The sequence below is a fragment of the Pteropus alecto genome, unplaced genomic scaffold, assembly GCF_000325575.1.
Source record: "Pteropus alecto unplaced genomic scaffold, ASM32557v1 scaffold326, whole genome shotgun sequence".
NCBI lineage: Eukaryota > Metazoa > Chordata > Mammalia > Chiroptera > Pteropodidae > Pteropus > Pteropus alecto.
In genome coordinates, this window is record NW_006438873.1 from 1,462,862 (window position 1) to 1,479,315 (window position 16,454).

Consider the following 16,454-nt stretch of genomic DNA (forward strand, 5'->3'; position numbering starts at 1 on the left):
AGAGCGGCGTGGAGAGAAGGGTCGCGCTCTGAGCACGCGGTGCCAGCCTCTGGAGTTGGCTGGGCTGAGCTTCGAGGAGCTGCAGGTACCGACTCCAATCAGGGACTCCCGTCCAGCCTGGGGTCCGAGGCTCCCAGCATCCCGTCCTGCATCCTTGGGGCTCCAGTACTCCAGTCAATATCCATCCTCTTCTGCTAGGGACCTTGGAATCCAACCTCCCAATTCTTACCCTCATGAGTTCAGAAATATGGCCTGTAGCTGCCTACAGTCTCAAAACCCAGAGGTCAGTTCCATCAGCTCTAATTCTGTCATAGTCTCAGGACTCCTGGCTCTGGAGTTCTGTTTTGTTCGCAGTTCCCCAGAGTCCTGCTTCAATCTGTTCCTTCAGCATCAGAGGCCCAGGTCCCCAGTTCTCTTCTCCCTCAGACCCAGGAGTCCAGGTCCCCAGCTTCTCTTCCCTTAGACCTAGGAGTCCAGGCCCTGAACCTATCCTCCCTCAGACCCTGGAGTCCAGGCCCCCAGACTTAACCCAACAACACATCCCACTTTCCTCTATCAGGACTTGTGCCGACAGCTCCACGCCCGTGTGGACAAGGTGGATGAGGAGAGATATGATGTGGAGGCAAAAGTCACCAAGAACATCACAGAGGTGGGAGGCAGTCTGGTCCCTTCAGGGTAGGGTGCAATGCCTGGGGCTGTTGTCTCAGCCTGACTCATTACAGCTACTTGTGGTTGAGGACACTAGGAGACCCAGGACAACTCCGTGAGTGGCAAGGAGGGGGCAGAAGGATGACTACACTATGGCCAGGCAGAGGGGGCAGCACATGCAAAAGCCAGGGATTGGGACAGCAGAAAATATGTTTGTGAAGATATGTGGCTGGAGCATTGAGTGTTGGTAAATGAGCTCAGGCATAGATAGGGAACCGTGAGACATAGGTAGCTGGATGGGGACGTGCTGGTGGTTTTCAGAGGGATGAGGCTGGGGCAGATTGGACAGGATGTCTGGTTCCGGGATGAGGAACTTACATTTTGTTCTGAAGGTGGTGGGAGCCTGAGCTAGGGAGACCCTGGATGAGGCCTGGAGGGTGGAAGGAGAAGTGGAGGGAGGGGTCTCTACCTCCCCTTATGGCTGCCCACAGATCGCAGATCTGACCCAGAAAATCTTTGATCTTCGGGGCAAGTTCAAGCGGCCCACCCTGCGGAGGGTGCGGATCTCTGCGGATGCCATGATGCAGGCGCTGCTGGGAACCAGGGCTAAGGAGTCCTTAGACCTGCGGGCCCACCTCAAGCAGGTGAAGAAGGAGGACACGGAGAAGGTGAGTGTCACTAGGGACAGGAAAGGGGATGCTTAGAGGAGAGGGTGTAGGGGCAACAATCCCATTATGAGGGCAGATAGAGCTTGGAGTTGTGGGGAGCAGTATCTGGTAAGTGGTCCTCAACAGGAAGTATAGGAGGGGCCCAGGAAATGCAAGAGGGAGACAGGGAGTGCAGGAGGGAGACAGGAAATGTATGTGGGAGACAGGAAGTGCAGGAGTAGGGAGATAAGAAGTTTATGGGGCAAACTTGATGAGAGGACAAGAAGTATTCCAGATCCAGATCCTTGGGTAGGTGTCCAGAACAGAGCATCCTGCAGGTTGGAGGGCAGGCGGGGGATATTTGAGAGGCCATTGACCAGGAAGACACCTTGACCTCTGACTCTATCTCCCCAGGAAAACCGGGAGGTGGGAGACTGGCGCAAGAACATCGACGCACTGAGTGGAATGGAGGGCCGCAAGAAAAAGTTTGAGGGCTGAGCTTCCTGCCCCTGCCCTGGCCCTGGGGATGGCCCTGAGGAATAAAGCTTCTCTCTGAGCTGGGAGTGGCTGTGTGTGTCTACTGGGGTCGGGGAGGCTCCCGGAAGCCATGCTCCACATCAAGAACAGAGCTGGGTCTCCAATACGGGACATTCTGAACTTCTCTGCACCTCATGAGGGACACAGATAGGGAGAGGAAGGCTCAAAGAGACACACAGAGACTAAAGGAGAGAAAAAAAGATGGATTCATGGGAAGAAGGGCAAAGAAAGGGAAAACAGAGAGAGAAATACATACAGTGAGACACAAAGACAACGGAGCCCTGGAAGAGACAGTAATGAAGGCCCATGAAGGCAGAACTGTAGAGACATAAAGAGAGACACCAGAAAGAGCAAGAAAGGCAGAGACATGGACACAGACCCAGAGAGACAGAAACGGGGTCGTAGACATTCATGGAGAGACCTGGAGACACAGACACAGAGAGGCAGATACTAGGGACACTCACAGAAATGCAGAGACAAAAATGTGCGGAGAGGGAGAGAGTCAAAGTGAAGAACACTGAGAGACAGAGATGCAGAGAGCCCAAGAAAGAGACCCAGAGAGAACCCTCCGAAAAATGCATAGAAACAGAAATAGAAATTGGCAGACGGTAAGAGACAGAGACAGTGAGACAGAGACACCAAGAGGCTCAGAGGGGTGAGGAGTCCTGTTCTCCAGGGCCGGCTCCCTTAGAGGTCAGTGTCATGGCTTGGCAGGGAAGGAGGAAGAGGAATACCAAAAAAGGTCCCTGTCAGATGGAGGTGGGGGTGGTGAGGTCGTGCAGGCCTGACGCCCCACCCTCTCTCCTCCTCTGATGCACACCTGCTTCCCTGCTTTAGCGCCTGTTGTCACCAGGGTGGAATCCTGGTGGCAGACAAAGGAGTGGGGGTGGGGGTAGGGAGGGGGAGACAGAAAGATGGACAGAGACAGACGCAGAGACACTCAGATGAAGAGTCAGAGAGAAAGGAGAGACAGAGACAGAAACAGGGTATGAGAGATGGACATCCAGAAAGACACAGAAAAGGGGACCAGAGCCTTGGAAAGAGAAAAAAACAACCCAAGGATTGCTGTGTGCTGAGCTCAGGGGGTCAAAGCACTGAGTGCTGTGTGCTGTAGGTTGGGGACCATGGAGTGCTTAGAGCCATCCAGGGTCCATGGGAGGTGCTGAGGGGGTGGAGGAGGGGTCTCAGAGCAGCCAGGAGGCGCCTGGATCCTGAACCTGGAGCCAGAGTGGGGGCAAGGGAGCCTCTGCGCCTGGCTAGTATTTGGGGAAAGGAATTCTCTCCCCCTCCCGCTCCCTCGGGGTGGGGCGGGGCTGAACTACAGTATAAACCCAGGGTGCTTCAGCCTCCCAGCAAGGCTCGGCTTCTGCCCTGCGGTTTAGTGCCTCTGCAGACCCAGACTTAGGTAACTGTGTAATGGCCCTGCGGTATCCCGGTGGGAGGGTGGGGGGAGGGAGGTGTGTGAAGAGGGATGGAGGCAGAGGGGAACAGATGTGGACATCTGGGAATTTGGGAGACCAAGGCCTTAGAGGGATTGAGGATGGAAGGGAAACTTAGATTTTGGGGGTTACAGAATCAGGATTTGCTGAGATTTGGGTGTCCCAGAGGTCTCAGAGTCAAGGAATCTCAGAAATTGGGGGTATCTGGGCTTGGATGTCAGTCTAGGTTTCAGGATCTGGCGTTCTAGGAATTGAGGTCTCAGGATCTGCAGTCCTCGGATTGCAGGTGTCGGATCTCATAGTGCCATAATTCAGTGGTCTCATGAATTGGGCCTCTGAGTCTGGGCATCCTGATTTTGGGGGTCTCATGATCTTGAGGTTTCAGAATTTAGGAGGTGTCAAGAACTGGGGTCTTAGTGGAGTCTCAATCTGGAGATATGAGGACTTGCTGGAGCATCATAAATTGGGGGTCTCAGGATCTGTGGGTATCCAGATTTTGGGGGAGTCACATGACACGTTGGGGCCTGGGAGTGTCAAATATTGGGGGCTCTAAATATTGTGGGGTCAGGATGAGGTCTGTGGACAGACCCTGCTCCTGCTCCTGCTCCTGCGGGTGAAGGTGAAAGGAGACAAGTGGGGAGATAACCAGCCAAAGGCTGAGGGCAGCATCTGTGGTGGGAGAGGGGACCGGGTGTGACTGAATCCTCCAGAAGCCCCCACTCCCCCGAATCCCTTTTTAGGATGTGTCCTCTATTTCACATTTATAACATCCCCCCAAAATAGCCCCTGGGGGTGGGGCAGCTATTGTCTTCAGGCCACTGTCCCTTCCCAAATACCTTCTCCTAATCCCAACTCAGATCGGGTTCCCATGGACCTGTCATAAGACAAAAGAGGACAGCTGGGAGCGGGGGCACGAGCTGCACCTTTGGGGCTGTGCCCTGAATACACCTCCCAAAGCTCTACCCTCACATGGTTTAGGAATCAGCTTCCAGCCCCTCCTCCCTCAGACCCAGGAGTCTAGACCCCCAGACCCTCCTGCCTCAGACCTGGGAGTCCAGGCCCCCAGCGCCCCCTCCTTCAGACGCGGAGGTCCAGACCCCCAGCCCCTCCTCCTTCGGGACCCCACCCCACTCCGCCTGTTCTCTGTGGTCTTTAGGTCGTACCAGGATGTCGGATACCGAAGAACAGGAATATGAGGAGTGAGTGATGCTGGCGGGAGGACTGAAGCCCTGGAGAGGTGGGGACACTCCACCCTCCAACATGTCTAACTCTCCCCTCTGTCTTTCCCTCGCACCTGTCCTCAGGGAGCAGCCAGAAGGTGAGTGGAGAGTATGCTGGCCTGGGGGGCTTGGGGACACTATTCGGATCTCAGCCAATGGGAGGTGAGGAGAGGTGTGGCGCCCTCCTGGGAAGGCTCCTGGGAAGGGGCCAGTGCAGAGAAGCGGGTGAGCCCATCCTGCCCAGACGCCCCCACCCCTGGTTTTTCTGTTCAGTCTCCCTACGGTCAGTGAAAAAAGCTCATTGTACACACGTGCAGCTGAGACCCAGGAGGTCCCTAGCCCAGCAGAGACTCGTACTGGGTCCCCAGTCCCCGTCTCTCCCACCGCCCCCCCCCTTCCCGGCTCCTGACGTCCCCTCTCCTCTGTCCTACCCCTTCCAGAAGAGGAGGCTGCTGAGGAGGACGGCGAGGCCCTGGACTCCGCAGGTCTGGAGTTGGACGCGGGGGTCCGGCCGGGGGCTGGGTGGAGTGAGGACGCTTGTCCAGGGGTGGAGACGGCGGTGGGGGTATGGGGGCTCCGAGGGTTTCTGCTTCAGTTCAAAATGGCCGCTCCCCCACCCCCAAACCCTGCTCCCCAAATCCTCGCTTCGCCCCTGCCTCTCCCCAGCCCCCGAGGAGCCGGAGCCGGTGGCAGAGCGAGGTAACCGCAGCTGCTTCGCTTCCCTAGGACGATTTCGGGGCCCGGGAGCCCCCAGATAACTTCAGGACCCAGACCTCCACGAGGGCTCCCTCTCGCCCCCCTAACCCGCCCCAGGCCGGGTCCTTTAAGATCCGAAGAGCCCGCGCGCCCTCTTGTGGCCATGAAAGGAAATCGCCTCGCAGCGGCTTTAACCCTTTCCTTTCGTTCTTAAAGGGACCGACACCCAAGGCTTCTTCCCCAGCCTGGAGAAATACTTACGGAAGGGTTGGGTGTTTGCGGAGAGGCGCCCTCCGCCCCCATCTTCACTCCCAACCCTGTCTGTTATTTTTCTCCTCCATATACATTCAAAGGTTGGGGCCTGGATTGTAGAAGGGGCTGGGACTGGGAGGCGGGATTCTTCTGTCCCCAAGGGGGAGGGGCCTGGGGACACAACTCCTGGGTCAACGAAAGAAGAGAGGGCTTATCCCCCCTCCCCACTTCACTGCTGGGTCTTGATGGAGGAGGGCAGGAGCTCTGGGTACGTAAGAGGGGGGGTCTGGGTTTGGACCCCTGGGCTCTCAGAAGCGTGGGAGGGGGAAACCCACACCGGTTCTGAATGTATATCTGATGCGTGTGACCCTCTTCCTCTTTTACGGCCACCCTGGTTTCCCTTCTCCCGTTGTCTTGTCCCAATCCCTCCCCCACCCTGGAGAGCAGCAGGAGTGAACGGGCCGGGGGTGGGGGGACGCATCTTGGGCTCTGCCTCCTCTGGGTGTGTCAGGCCCAATCCATGAACTCTGGCTAATTATGTCTTTGTATCCCCCCACCAGAAGAGGAGCGCCCCAAACCAAGGTGAGATCCTAAGGGAGTAGGTGTTCCCAATCGTATCCTTCTGAGTATCCCCCGCCTCCAGAGATAGAGTGCGAGGCAGGCAGAGGAGAAGAGTGGGGGAATTATAGCAGAGGAAAGGTTGGTCAGTGATGCCTTCCTTCGGCAAATGTATCCAGAGAACCTCCCATTGTGTCTGGCGCCTCAGACCCTGACTGCCCAGGTGATGAACAAGACTCAGATACAGCAGTGGCAGCCAGGGTACCAGAGCAACACAGACGAGGGCTCTACGTGTGCCCTGGCCAATCATGAAAGGCTTCCCAGGGCAGGTGAAGCCCACTTGGCTGAAGGAGGTAGAAGGGAAATTGCAGACGCGAAAACGGTGTGGTGCGTGCAAGGGCCCATGGTAGGACCTAGGTCAGTCTCTCAAGGAGCAGATGCAGATGCAGATGCAGGTCCCTTTGATGAGAAAGGCCCTAAACTAGGGGAGGACATGAGACCTCACAGAGTGGAACGGGTCCTGGAGGGGGCGACACTGGGGCCTGAGCATGAGAAAAGACCTGTAAGCAGTAATTCTCTGGGTCTCTGGACAGTGGTGGGAATTTCACTGTGGCTCGAGTGCAGGGTGGGGACATGAAGGCCAGGGTACTGGGGGGCTATGAAAGAGTTTTGAGCCAAGGAGGCATAGAGTCAACATAGGGTCAGAATAGGGTCAGATCTGGGTAAGAGAAGACAGATGTGCCCTAGGCTCAGGGAAGGCTTGTTAGAGGAGAAAAGGCCTCAGGGGGATGGAGTGTATCAGGGGAAGGACATTGCAGGCAGCAGTAACAGCATGTGCAAAGGCTTTGGGGCACAAGGGCACAGCACAAGGCCAGGGCACTGTGCAATGTGTCTGTGAGTGAGGAGCAGAGATTCTGGAGAAGTTGTCTGGGGCTTAGGAGAGAGTCTGGGCTGCAGACAGCGTCGGCCAATCTTCAGGAATTAATGATAATCACAGTTGATTAAAGTCACGGGGGTGAATGACACTGATCATGAAAGTGTACTACGAATGAATAAAAGGGCAAAACTCCTTAAAGGGCTCGCGGACCAAAGAAAGAGAGAGAGGCAGAGGGCTGACCCCCCTCCAGCAGCCCTTCATTGAAAATGGAGTAGAAAACATTGAATTTTTTTTTCTAGCTGCAGGTTAAAAAGTAAAATAAAACACGTAGGATTCAATATATTTTATTCAACCTGCAACATTCCAAATTTCATCATTGCAACAGGTCGTTCACATAAAATGTGAGATATTTTAGATTATTTCGTTTGTACCACGTTTGTACCACGTCTTTGATATCAGGTATGGGTTTCACCGACAGTCCCCCTCGACTGGGACAAGTCACATCTCAGGTGTTCAGAGCCACGAGTGGCTGTGGTGCGTGCAAGGTCCCATGGTAGGACCTAGGTCAGTCTCTCAAGGAGCAGATGCAGATGCAGATGCAGGTCCCTTTGATGAGAAAGGCCCTAAACTAGGGGAGGACATGAGACCTCACAGAGTGGAACGGGTCCTGGAGGGGGCGACACTGGGGCCTGAGCATGAGAAAAGACCTGTAAGCAGTAATTCTCTGGGTCTCTGGACAGTGATGGGAATTTCACTGTGGCTCGAGTGCAGGGTGGGGACATGAAGGCCAGGGTACTGGGGCGCTATGAAAGAGTTTTGAGCCAAGGAGGCATAGAGTCAACATAGGGTCAGAATAGGGTCAGATCTGGGTAAGAGAAGACAGATGTGCCCTAGGCTCAGGGAAGGCTTGTTAGAGGAGAAAAGGCCTCAGGGGGATGGAGTGTATCAGGGGAAGGACATTGCAGGCAGCAGTAACAGCATGTGCAAAGGCTTTGGGGCACAAGGGCACAGCACAAGGCCAGGGCACTGTGCAATGTGTCTGTGAGTGAGGAGCAGAGATTCTGGAGAAGTTGTCTGGGGCTTAGGAGAGAGTCTGGGCTGCAGACAGCGTCGGCCAATCTTCAGGAATTAATGATAATCACAGTTGATTAAAGTCACGGGGGTGAATGACACTGATCATGAAAGTGTACTACGAATGAATAAAAGGGCAAAACTCCTTAAAGGGCTCGCGGACCAAAGAAAGAGAGAGAGGCAGAGGGCTGACCCCCCTCCAGCAGCCCTTCATTGAAAATGGAGTAGAAAACATTGAATTTTTTTTTCTAGCTGCAGGTTAAAAAGTAAAATAAAACACGTAGGATTCAATATATTTTATTCAACCTGCAACATTCCAAATTTCATCATTGCAACAGGTCGTTCACATAAAATGTGAGATATTTTAGATTATTTCGTTTGTACCACGTTTGTACCACGTCTTTGATATCAGGTATGGGTTTCACCGACAGTCCCCCTCGACTGGGACAAGTCACATCTCAGGTGTTCAGAGCCACGCGTGGCTGGTGGCCGCCATGCTAAGACAGCATAGTGGGCAGTGTCAGGGAGGTCACACTGTTCAGTCTGTCCTCTTCTGTCCACTCAGCCGCCCGGTACCTCCGTTGATTCCCCCAAAGATCCCGGAAGGGGAACGTGTGGACTTTGATGTGAGTAGCACAGAGGGCGTCCCCAGGCACCGCTGCTAGCCCTTAGGGTGCCTTCGTGCAAATGAGGAAAAGGTGGCCCGTTCGGTCTCTTTTGGAATTAAGTCCCGAAAGCCAAGGAGGGTCAGAACGCAGTGCTTTGCTGCCATCTGCTGGACATTTTGTAAACTGCCAAACTTATCGCCTCCTGCTGGGAAGGGCTCCCTTCCCGACATCGCAGAAGGGCTGCCGGGGAATGACAGGGCTCCCACACGCTGTCCTGTAGGACATCCACCGGAAGCGCATGGAAAAAGACCTGCTGGAGCTGCAGACGCTCATTGACGTGCACTTTGAGCAGCGCAAGAAGGAAGAAGAGGAGCTTATTGCTCTGAAAGACCGCATTGTGAGTGGGGCGAGGTGGGGCTCCCTAAATCCTCCACTCGCTCCACGCCGTCCTTTGGGTCCTGGGCGACAACGGAGAGTGGTCCCCGCCCAGTGCAGACCCGAGGCTGAAACTTTGGGGAGTATACCCAAGTGTGGCCACACTCAAACTTGCACATCTCCACTGTTAATCTCCTCTGGGTAGGGGTGACTTGTAGGTGATGGTCCCTGCACCCCCCTCCCCAAATTCTTCTCTGTCCCCAGGAGCGGCGCCGGGCGGAGAGAGCTGAACAACAGCGCTTCAGAACCGAGAAGGAGCGGGAGCGACAGGCCAAGCTGGCGGTGGGTGACCCACCCTGAGATCCCAGATACTGTTCTTCCACTGGATGCTCCATTTTCCATTCATGATATTCTCTGGGATCCTGAGAACGCCCTCATGCTTTATATTCCAGGATCTTTCTGGAATTCAGCAGAAAGAGAATTTTATTGGCTCTAAAGTCTAAGGCGAGGCTTGCTTCAAGCATGGCTGAATCAAGGGCCTCAAATAATGTCACAAAGACCTAGCCTTTCTCTTCCCACCCCTCGGGCCATCTTTATGTGGACACTGGGGTGACTGGCTCATCTCGATTAGCCTGAGACTTCCCTGGTCTGAGCCTGACAATTCTGCATCCTGTCTGTCCCAGGCAAACTGGAGTTTTTCATCTATCCCTAGTTGGGGACAGTGGTGAGAACGTGCCCATTGGTTTAGGGCTTGGAAACATGACCTGCCTTGGCATCAAGGAGGGGCCACTTGGACCACTTTTAAGGAGTAGGAGTAGGAGTAGGGTGATGCGGTAGGCAGAGTGATAGTCTCCCAAAGGTGTTCGCATGCCAATTCCTAGAGTCTGATGACGGCACCTAACACAGCAAAAGGGATCATGCAGATATGGGTGAGAGTCCTGAGAAAGGGATTATGTGGGTGGGCCTGATGCCCTTATAAGAGGGGGGTTGGACATCAGAGTCAGGTCCTCGAAGATGGAGGAAGGGCTCACTCACCATGGGGTACAGGTAGTCCCTGGAAGCTGGAGAGGGCAGGGGACTGGAGCTTCCTTGGAGCTTCCAGAAGGAACAGCCCCTCTTACACCTTGATTTTAACCCAGTGAGACCCCATGTCTGGCTCCTGACCTGCACAACCATGAGATAATGAATTCGTGTTGTGTTAAGCCACTAAGTTTGCAAATTATAGCTGTGATAGGAAGCTGACTCGGGTAGAGAGTGCCGGACATACGAAAATCATCAAGTCCACCTCACGGCCCTTCCAGTGCGGAGGAGGTTTGGTTTGGACAAGCCACTATTTCTGGAACATGCAATGCACGCACATTCTAGGTGTAGTAATGTTTTCACTAGACATTCTAGAACCCCTTCCTCAGGCTCGAGGCCATCAGCCTCTTTACTGTCCCAAGCCCTCCACTGCCATCACCAGTTATCTTCCTTGACCCTCTGAGGATGGTCATTCTCATCTTATGAAACTTAGGGAGACTAAGGCCCACAGAGGGTGAGTATCTGTACTGAGGTCACTGAGCCAAGTTCTCTTTGTCCACCTCAGGCTGGAGAAATGCAGGGAAAGCAAGCACGTCCCTCCCCATTTTAAGTGTCACTGGAAGGATACTGGAGCCTAGAGAGGAGGAGGGACTTGCAGGCTGTCACACAGCCAGGCCTGAAAGGGACAGGGGAGAACTCACCATCTCTGACTGTTCCCACCCTGACTTTGTCTCTTATCATTGGGTCTGAGGCCCCGCCCACATCTCCATTTCAGTGCCCTGTCCCCTCAGTGAGGGTTCATCCCCGCTTCTCCACAGGAGGAGAAGATGCGGAAGGAAGAGGAGGAGGCCAAGAAGCGGGCTGAGGATGATGCCAAAAAGAAGAAGGTTCTGTCCAACATGGGGGCCCATTTTGGGGGTTACCTGGTCAAGGTGAGTTCAGCCTGCTGGGGCCTGATGTCCATGATCCCAGGGAGGAGGCAACTAAAGGGCTTGGGGTCCTAGGGGAGATGGTGGACAGGAGTGCAGACCCCGGGATCCTCACATGGGGAACCATCTGGAGGCTCCATCCACCAGCTCAGGATGTCCCCTTTCTAACTCTCAGGCAGAACAAAAGCGGGGTAAGCGCCAGACGGGCCGGGAGATGAAACAGCGCATCCTATCTGAACGTAGAAAGCCTCTAAACATTGACCACATGGGAGAGGACCAGCTCCGGTAGGTGGTGGCGGAGGGGGTTGCGGGGTATGAGACAGAGAGATAAGGGGACCCTCATCCAGATCCGGGTGGTGGAAGCCCCAGGGCTGTGAGACTTTGGGTAACTGTTCCTCCCTCTCTGGGTCCCTGTAGCCTCCTCTGTGAAATGTGTCACTGATATAGGACCCACTTTTTGTGGGTGACAAGACCTGTGAATCTGGGAGGTAATATGGTAGGAAGCCAGACAACACTGCTCAATGATATTTATGAAATTATGTTGCCTTAATGGTGTTATTTAATGTCTCTGGGCCTCACTTTCCTCGTTGGTAAAATGAGGATGTAACAAGAAACTCTATCACACAGAGCTGTGAAAGGTCAATGACATAACAACAACAACAACAACAACAACAACAACAACAACAACAATAACAACAGCACCAGCTCACTGTGGAGTGCTTACAACCCTCTAAAGTCAACATTGTTATTACCCACATATTAAAGGTGAACAACCTGAGGCACAGAGAGGTTAAGTAACCTTTCCAGCATTGCACAGCTTGCAGTGGAAGAGCTGGGATTGGAACCCAGATGGTCATTTGGTGTAGTCGCCTGTGCTCCTCATGACAGTGTTATAAAACCGTGTGATGGTAAATGTTTAACAGCTGGATCTCCAGGGGCAAAAATCCAGATTTGAGCATTTACTCATTTCCATAGTGTAAATACTCTCGCTATGCTGATTTCAAGCTAACTGTGGGAGGATACTGCACGCGGAGAAGATGCGAGAGTGAGCTCTTGGAAGGTGCGTGAGCTGCTCCAGCCCACCGCCGGCTATGCGCCTGCCCTCCCAAGCACACTAGGCATAAAATAACATAGTTAATACTCACTTTCCCTATTTTTTCCTGTCCCCCACTACACATCCACTCATAATTAGGGTCCACTAATATTTTTGGAAGGATCTCCACTTACTTAAATTTTATTTATTACAAAGAGGTCATATGAAAGTCTATAAAATTTTTAAATAAAATGTACCATGGAGGAGAGGGCTTTTGAAAACCATTAGCTGGCAAAAGAAAACGAGGAATGCTAGTAATAAAATGAGTAGTAACAACTAGCTGTGTTGAGTGTTGAGTATGTGCCAGGCACTCTACATCCATGATCTCATCCTACAGCATGTCAATGCAGTAGGTTTTTATCAGTTAATAAGTTTGGCTTCCAAGTAACAGATATGACTACAGCATCCTAAAATGCAGAGCTTTATTATTTTTTCCACATAGAAAATGTCTATGGTCCACAGGTGCTATGACAGCTCTACAAAATCATTAGAGACCTCAGGCTCCTACTCTTCAACTCTACCACTTTAGTTCAGTATTTCCATCTTCAAAATGGTCCAATATAGCTGCTGGAGCTCCAGCCATCACATCTAAGCAGCAGAAAGACGTTGCATGGGAAGCAGCACAAAGCCTTTCTTGGAAGTCCTATCCGGTGACCTCCCACTGGCCACCTCTACCTGCAAGAGAGATTGAGGAGAGTGGCTTGTTAACTAGGCCTATTGCAAAAAGTTCTGTTTCTGAGGAAGAAAGAGAGAAGGGATATTGGGTGGACAACTAGCTATCTCTTTCAGTTTTGTTTCTACTTTTTTTTGGAGAGGGAAATGGGTTCCTAGGGGAAGTCACTTGGCCTTAGCCACTGCCCCCCCCCCCACCCCCGCCCCAAAGAATGGTAGAGCTGGGATTCGAACCAGGGCTTTCTAACCCTAGAACCTGGGTCCATGACTGTGACCTCATTCTCCCTTAAGGAAATACAAATCTGCCTTCTGGAAAGGGGGAAAGTGGGCAGAGATTTTAAAACCCTTTGCTTCAATTCACGTTGAATATTTGGGCCTCAATTATTAATAAAATGGCACCAATAACACCAAACTCAGAGGTGCACTGTGTGGCTTAGGATGATTCCTCAACCCCTCTGAGCCCAGGGTGTGGCCTAGCACCCCCTATGACAGCCCGTCTGCCCACCAGGGACAAGGCCCAGGAACTGTCAGACTGGATCCACCAGCTGGAGTCTGAGAAGTTTGATCTGATGGCGAAGCTGAAGCAGCAGAGATACGAGGTGAGACGTGTCTCTGTTGGGGCCTAGGCCAGAACAGGATAGGACGGGGCAAGGGTGGGCCGGCCTGTCCCCCACTGTCCCAGCATCTCCTTCCCGCCTCCCTCCACAGATCAACGTGCTGTATAACCGCATCAGCCATGCACAGAAGTTGTAAGTGTGAACTGGCCTGCGCCCCACACCCTCCCTCAGGGGGTCTCCTTCTTTCTCTATCCTCCTCACTCTGAGTTTCAGCCCCTCACCCCCTCTTGGCATCTGTGCCTTTCTCTATCTTTGTCCCTCATTCTCTGTCATTTTCTCTGTCCTCTGTCTCTCTTCTGGGGTCTCGATCCGTTTCCATGTTCCTCTAAATCACTGGTTCTCAAAGAAGGGAGCTGATGTTGCCTCCCAGGGAACATTGGGCAGTGTCCAGAACATTTTTGGTTGTCACAACTGTATGGGGGGAGGCCAGGGTTGCTACTCAACACCCTACACTGCACAGGACAGCACCCCAGGGCAGAGTGGTCAGGCCCCACAGGTCAGGAGTGCCAGCCCCTTCATCACACACATGTATTAGCACCCATACAGATATCTCAGCTCACCGTAGGTGCCCAGTCCCACGCGTCAGCAGGATTGGCCTTTGACCATGAACCGCTTCACCCGTCGATGAACCTTAATGAGAACACATTTGCCCACCTCGTCCTCTGGGCAGGGAGGGCAGGTATTTTTGGGGGCCCATCTCAGATGTCAGGGCAGCCCTCCTTCCTGACGCCCTGTTCTTCTCCTGCAGCCGGAAGGGGGCAGGGAAGGGCCGCGTTGGAGGCCGCTGGAAGTGAGCACCTTGGCGGTGGCCCACCCTGAAGCACTTGGGAGCTGCTGCAGTGTTGTCCCATCTGTATCTTGAAATAAATGCTCCACCTGCTGAGTTCCTTGATTATTATTAACATGCAGCCGGCCTTTCACAGTTAGCTGACTTATCACCAACCCGCTGCTGCTTGGAGAATCCTCAACTATCATTACGATGCTACGTGGCATTGAACCCTCACACGCAGCTGGTAGGAAAGAAAAATGGGGTAGCTGCTTTGGAAAACGGTTTGGTGGTTCCCCAAAATGTTAGACATAGAGTTACCTTAAGGCCCAGCAGTTCCACTCCTGGGTATCTGAGAGAACTGAAACATAGGTCCACGTGAGACCTTGTGCACAAATGTGGCAGCAGCATTGTTCACAGTAGCCAAGGTGGAAACAACCCAAGTGTCCCTCACTGATGAATGGGTATGATGGAATATTACTCAGCCATAAACAGGAATGATGCACTGACACACACTACAATGTGGATGGACGTTGAAGACATGATGCTCAATGGGTGGGAGAAGCCAGACACAAAAAGCCACATAGTATATGATCCCATTTATATCAAGTTTCCAGAAGGCAAATCCATAGAGACACAAAGTTAGATTAGTGGTTTCCAGGGATTGTGGAGAGGAAGGGAAGGGGTGGAGGTGAGGGCTAAAGGGGATGGTGTTTCTTTTTGGGTGGTGAAAATGTTCTGGACTTAAATGGTGGTGGCACAATCTTGTGAATACATTAACAAGTACTCAGTTGTACACTTTGAAATGGTAAACATTTCAGCATGTGAAGTATATCTGAATTGAGAAATGCAAAGCCAAACAAAAAAAATTGCAAAGTTGCCCATGGGAGGATCAGTTCAGTGACAAATTAATGCCCATACTTTGTCGCTCTGCTCTTGTGACTTTCAGAATGGGACCTACATTAGTGAGCACATAGGTCTGGCTACTGGGCCCGAAACCCCAAATGACCTTGGCTCAAGCAAGTGCGTTGAATTCTCTCACTCCTGAGAGTCTGAGTTGAGATGGGGGTCTCTGTTTCATGACACTGTCCTGGTGCAGGCTCCGTCAGTTGTGTGGCTACTGTCCTAGTGTCTTGCCTTTGTTCAAGGGGTGAGTGCTCTGGACTGAAGTTTTGTGTCCCCCTAAATCCATAGTGGAAGCCTGAACCCCCAATTTGATGGTGTTCAGAGGTGGCGTTTGGGAGGTGGTCAGGGTTTGCTGAGGTCCTGAGCATGGGGTCCCTATGATGGGGTCAGTGTCGTCATGAGTTGAGGAAGCGACCAGAGCTTGCTCTCTCCACCATGTGAAGACATGGCGAGAAGGTGGCTGTCTGCAAGCCAGGAGGAGGGCTCTCAGAGGCACTGAGCCATGCTGGCATCTGATCTCCAGCCTCCAGAACTGTGAGGAATGATGGCTGTCTTAAGACCCCCAGTCCGTGGTCTTTTTGTCATAGCAGCCTGCTTTAACTATGACAATAAGAGTGTTTCACCAGCCTCCACAGGCAGGTCACAATATACTTCTCTCTTAAATGTAAAAGTCTCTTTTGTGCAAATAACTTTTGCAAGGACAGTTTAAAAATAACAGAAATCAGAACTGACTTATAGTGTGCCTTGGTTAGCCCTGTTTCCACACTGGACAGGAGAGTAAACTGGTTACTTTGCCAATGTTCTCAGTTCATCCCTTTATCTGAACCATCTTTATGATGTAGCCTGGCGTCTGGTTTTCTGCCTGTTGTGGGGGAGAGGGAACATTTTTTAAAAAAATCTTTCTGAAGTTAGAGAATGTTAATGAGCGGAGTATGAAAATGCCTGTACACAACCAACATCTTCTACCTATCAGATAATTTTTAAACCTGAATCTAAAGGCAGCGTAAAGATTGCTAATAGAGCTTATGGTGGGAGTATGTCCGTTTGTTGTGTGGAGTAAGCAGATACCTTAAATTGTGTCTCCCACAAATATTCGATCACAGTCACAAAAGTACAGGTGTATTCACATCAAAGCTTTCTACAGACATCCTAAACACAAGCACCCATAAACAGCACACACTCAGTCACAAACAATCGAAAATGCACACAATTATAATGTGTCGAGGTTACATACAGGCAAGAAATACATAGCATACGGTTGATTAACGACTTTTAGGTTCCCTGGAGAAGATCGGTGTGTATTGGTATGGGAACCGTGGGGTTCAGGACGACACACCCCAAGAGCCACCAGGGTTGTTAACCCTTTTCTATCTACGGCTGGCGTTCCCCAGGCCTCGCGGGTTTTGTAGTTTATTCTTTGCACAGGCCCAAGGACTTGAGAGCGGGCGGAGTCTGTCGCCTCTGTCCAGATTTCAGCACCTCTGTGCCACTTTCATGGGCCTCTGTTCCGGTCTCAAAGTGCC

The 16,454-nt window shown here is 52.3% G+C and overlaps 2 protein-coding genes across 3 annotated transcripts in view; both read left to right on the forward strand.

Moving 5' to 3' along the window:
- The window catches only part of TNNI3 (troponin I3, cardiac type), a 3,362-nt gene extending 1,504 nt beyond the window's left edge, over positions 1-1,858 (forward strand). For both annotated transcript variants that reach the window (XM_006915955.3, XM_015592586.2), the window contains 4 exons: positions 1-85; positions 560-649; positions 1,140-1,316; positions 1,710-1,858. The exon at positions 1-85 is cut by the window's left edge. In XM_006915955.3, coding sequence (XP_006916017.1) covers positions 1-85; positions 560-649; positions 1,140-1,316; positions 1,710-1,793 — 436 coding nt within the window. In that variant the 3' untranslated portion in view covers positions 1,794-1,858. The remainder of the gene's footprint in view (positions 86-559; positions 650-1,139; positions 1,317-1,709) is intronic.
- A 2,580-nt stretch (positions 1,859-4,438) lies between these two features.
- Positions 4,439-14,142, forward strand: TNNT1 (troponin T1, slow skeletal type). Its single transcript, XM_015592524.2, has 14 exons — positions 4,439-4,470; positions 4,576-4,589; positions 4,685-4,774; positions 4,932-4,976; positions 5,158-5,190; positions 6,000-6,021; positions 8,511-8,571; positions 8,834-8,950; positions 9,193-9,270; positions 10,767-10,880; positions 11,053-11,162; positions 13,151-13,241; positions 13,351-13,391; positions 14,008-14,142. Exons 1-14 carry the CDS (start codon positions 4,439-4,441, stop codon positions 14,051-14,053), a joined length of 894 nt encoding a protein of 297 aa, XP_015448010.1. The 3' UTR covers positions 14,054-14,142.
- The last annotated feature ends 2,312 nt before the right edge of the window (positions 14,143-16,454 follow it).

Excerpts from the sequence above, each read along its gene's own strand:
- TNNT1 (XM_015592524.2), top strand. The coding sequence starts at position 4,439 with ATGTCGGATACCGAAGAACAGGAATATGAGGA. Across the intron at positions 5,191-5,999 it reads GGAGCCGGTGGCAGAGCGAG|AAGAGGAGCGCCCCAAACCA; the intron begins GTAACCGCAGCT and ends TCCCCCCACCAG. Across the intron at positions 8,951-9,192 it reads TTGCTCTGAAAGACCGCATT|GAGCGGCGCCGGGCGGAGAG; the intron begins GTGAGTGGGGCG and ends CTCTGTCCCCAG.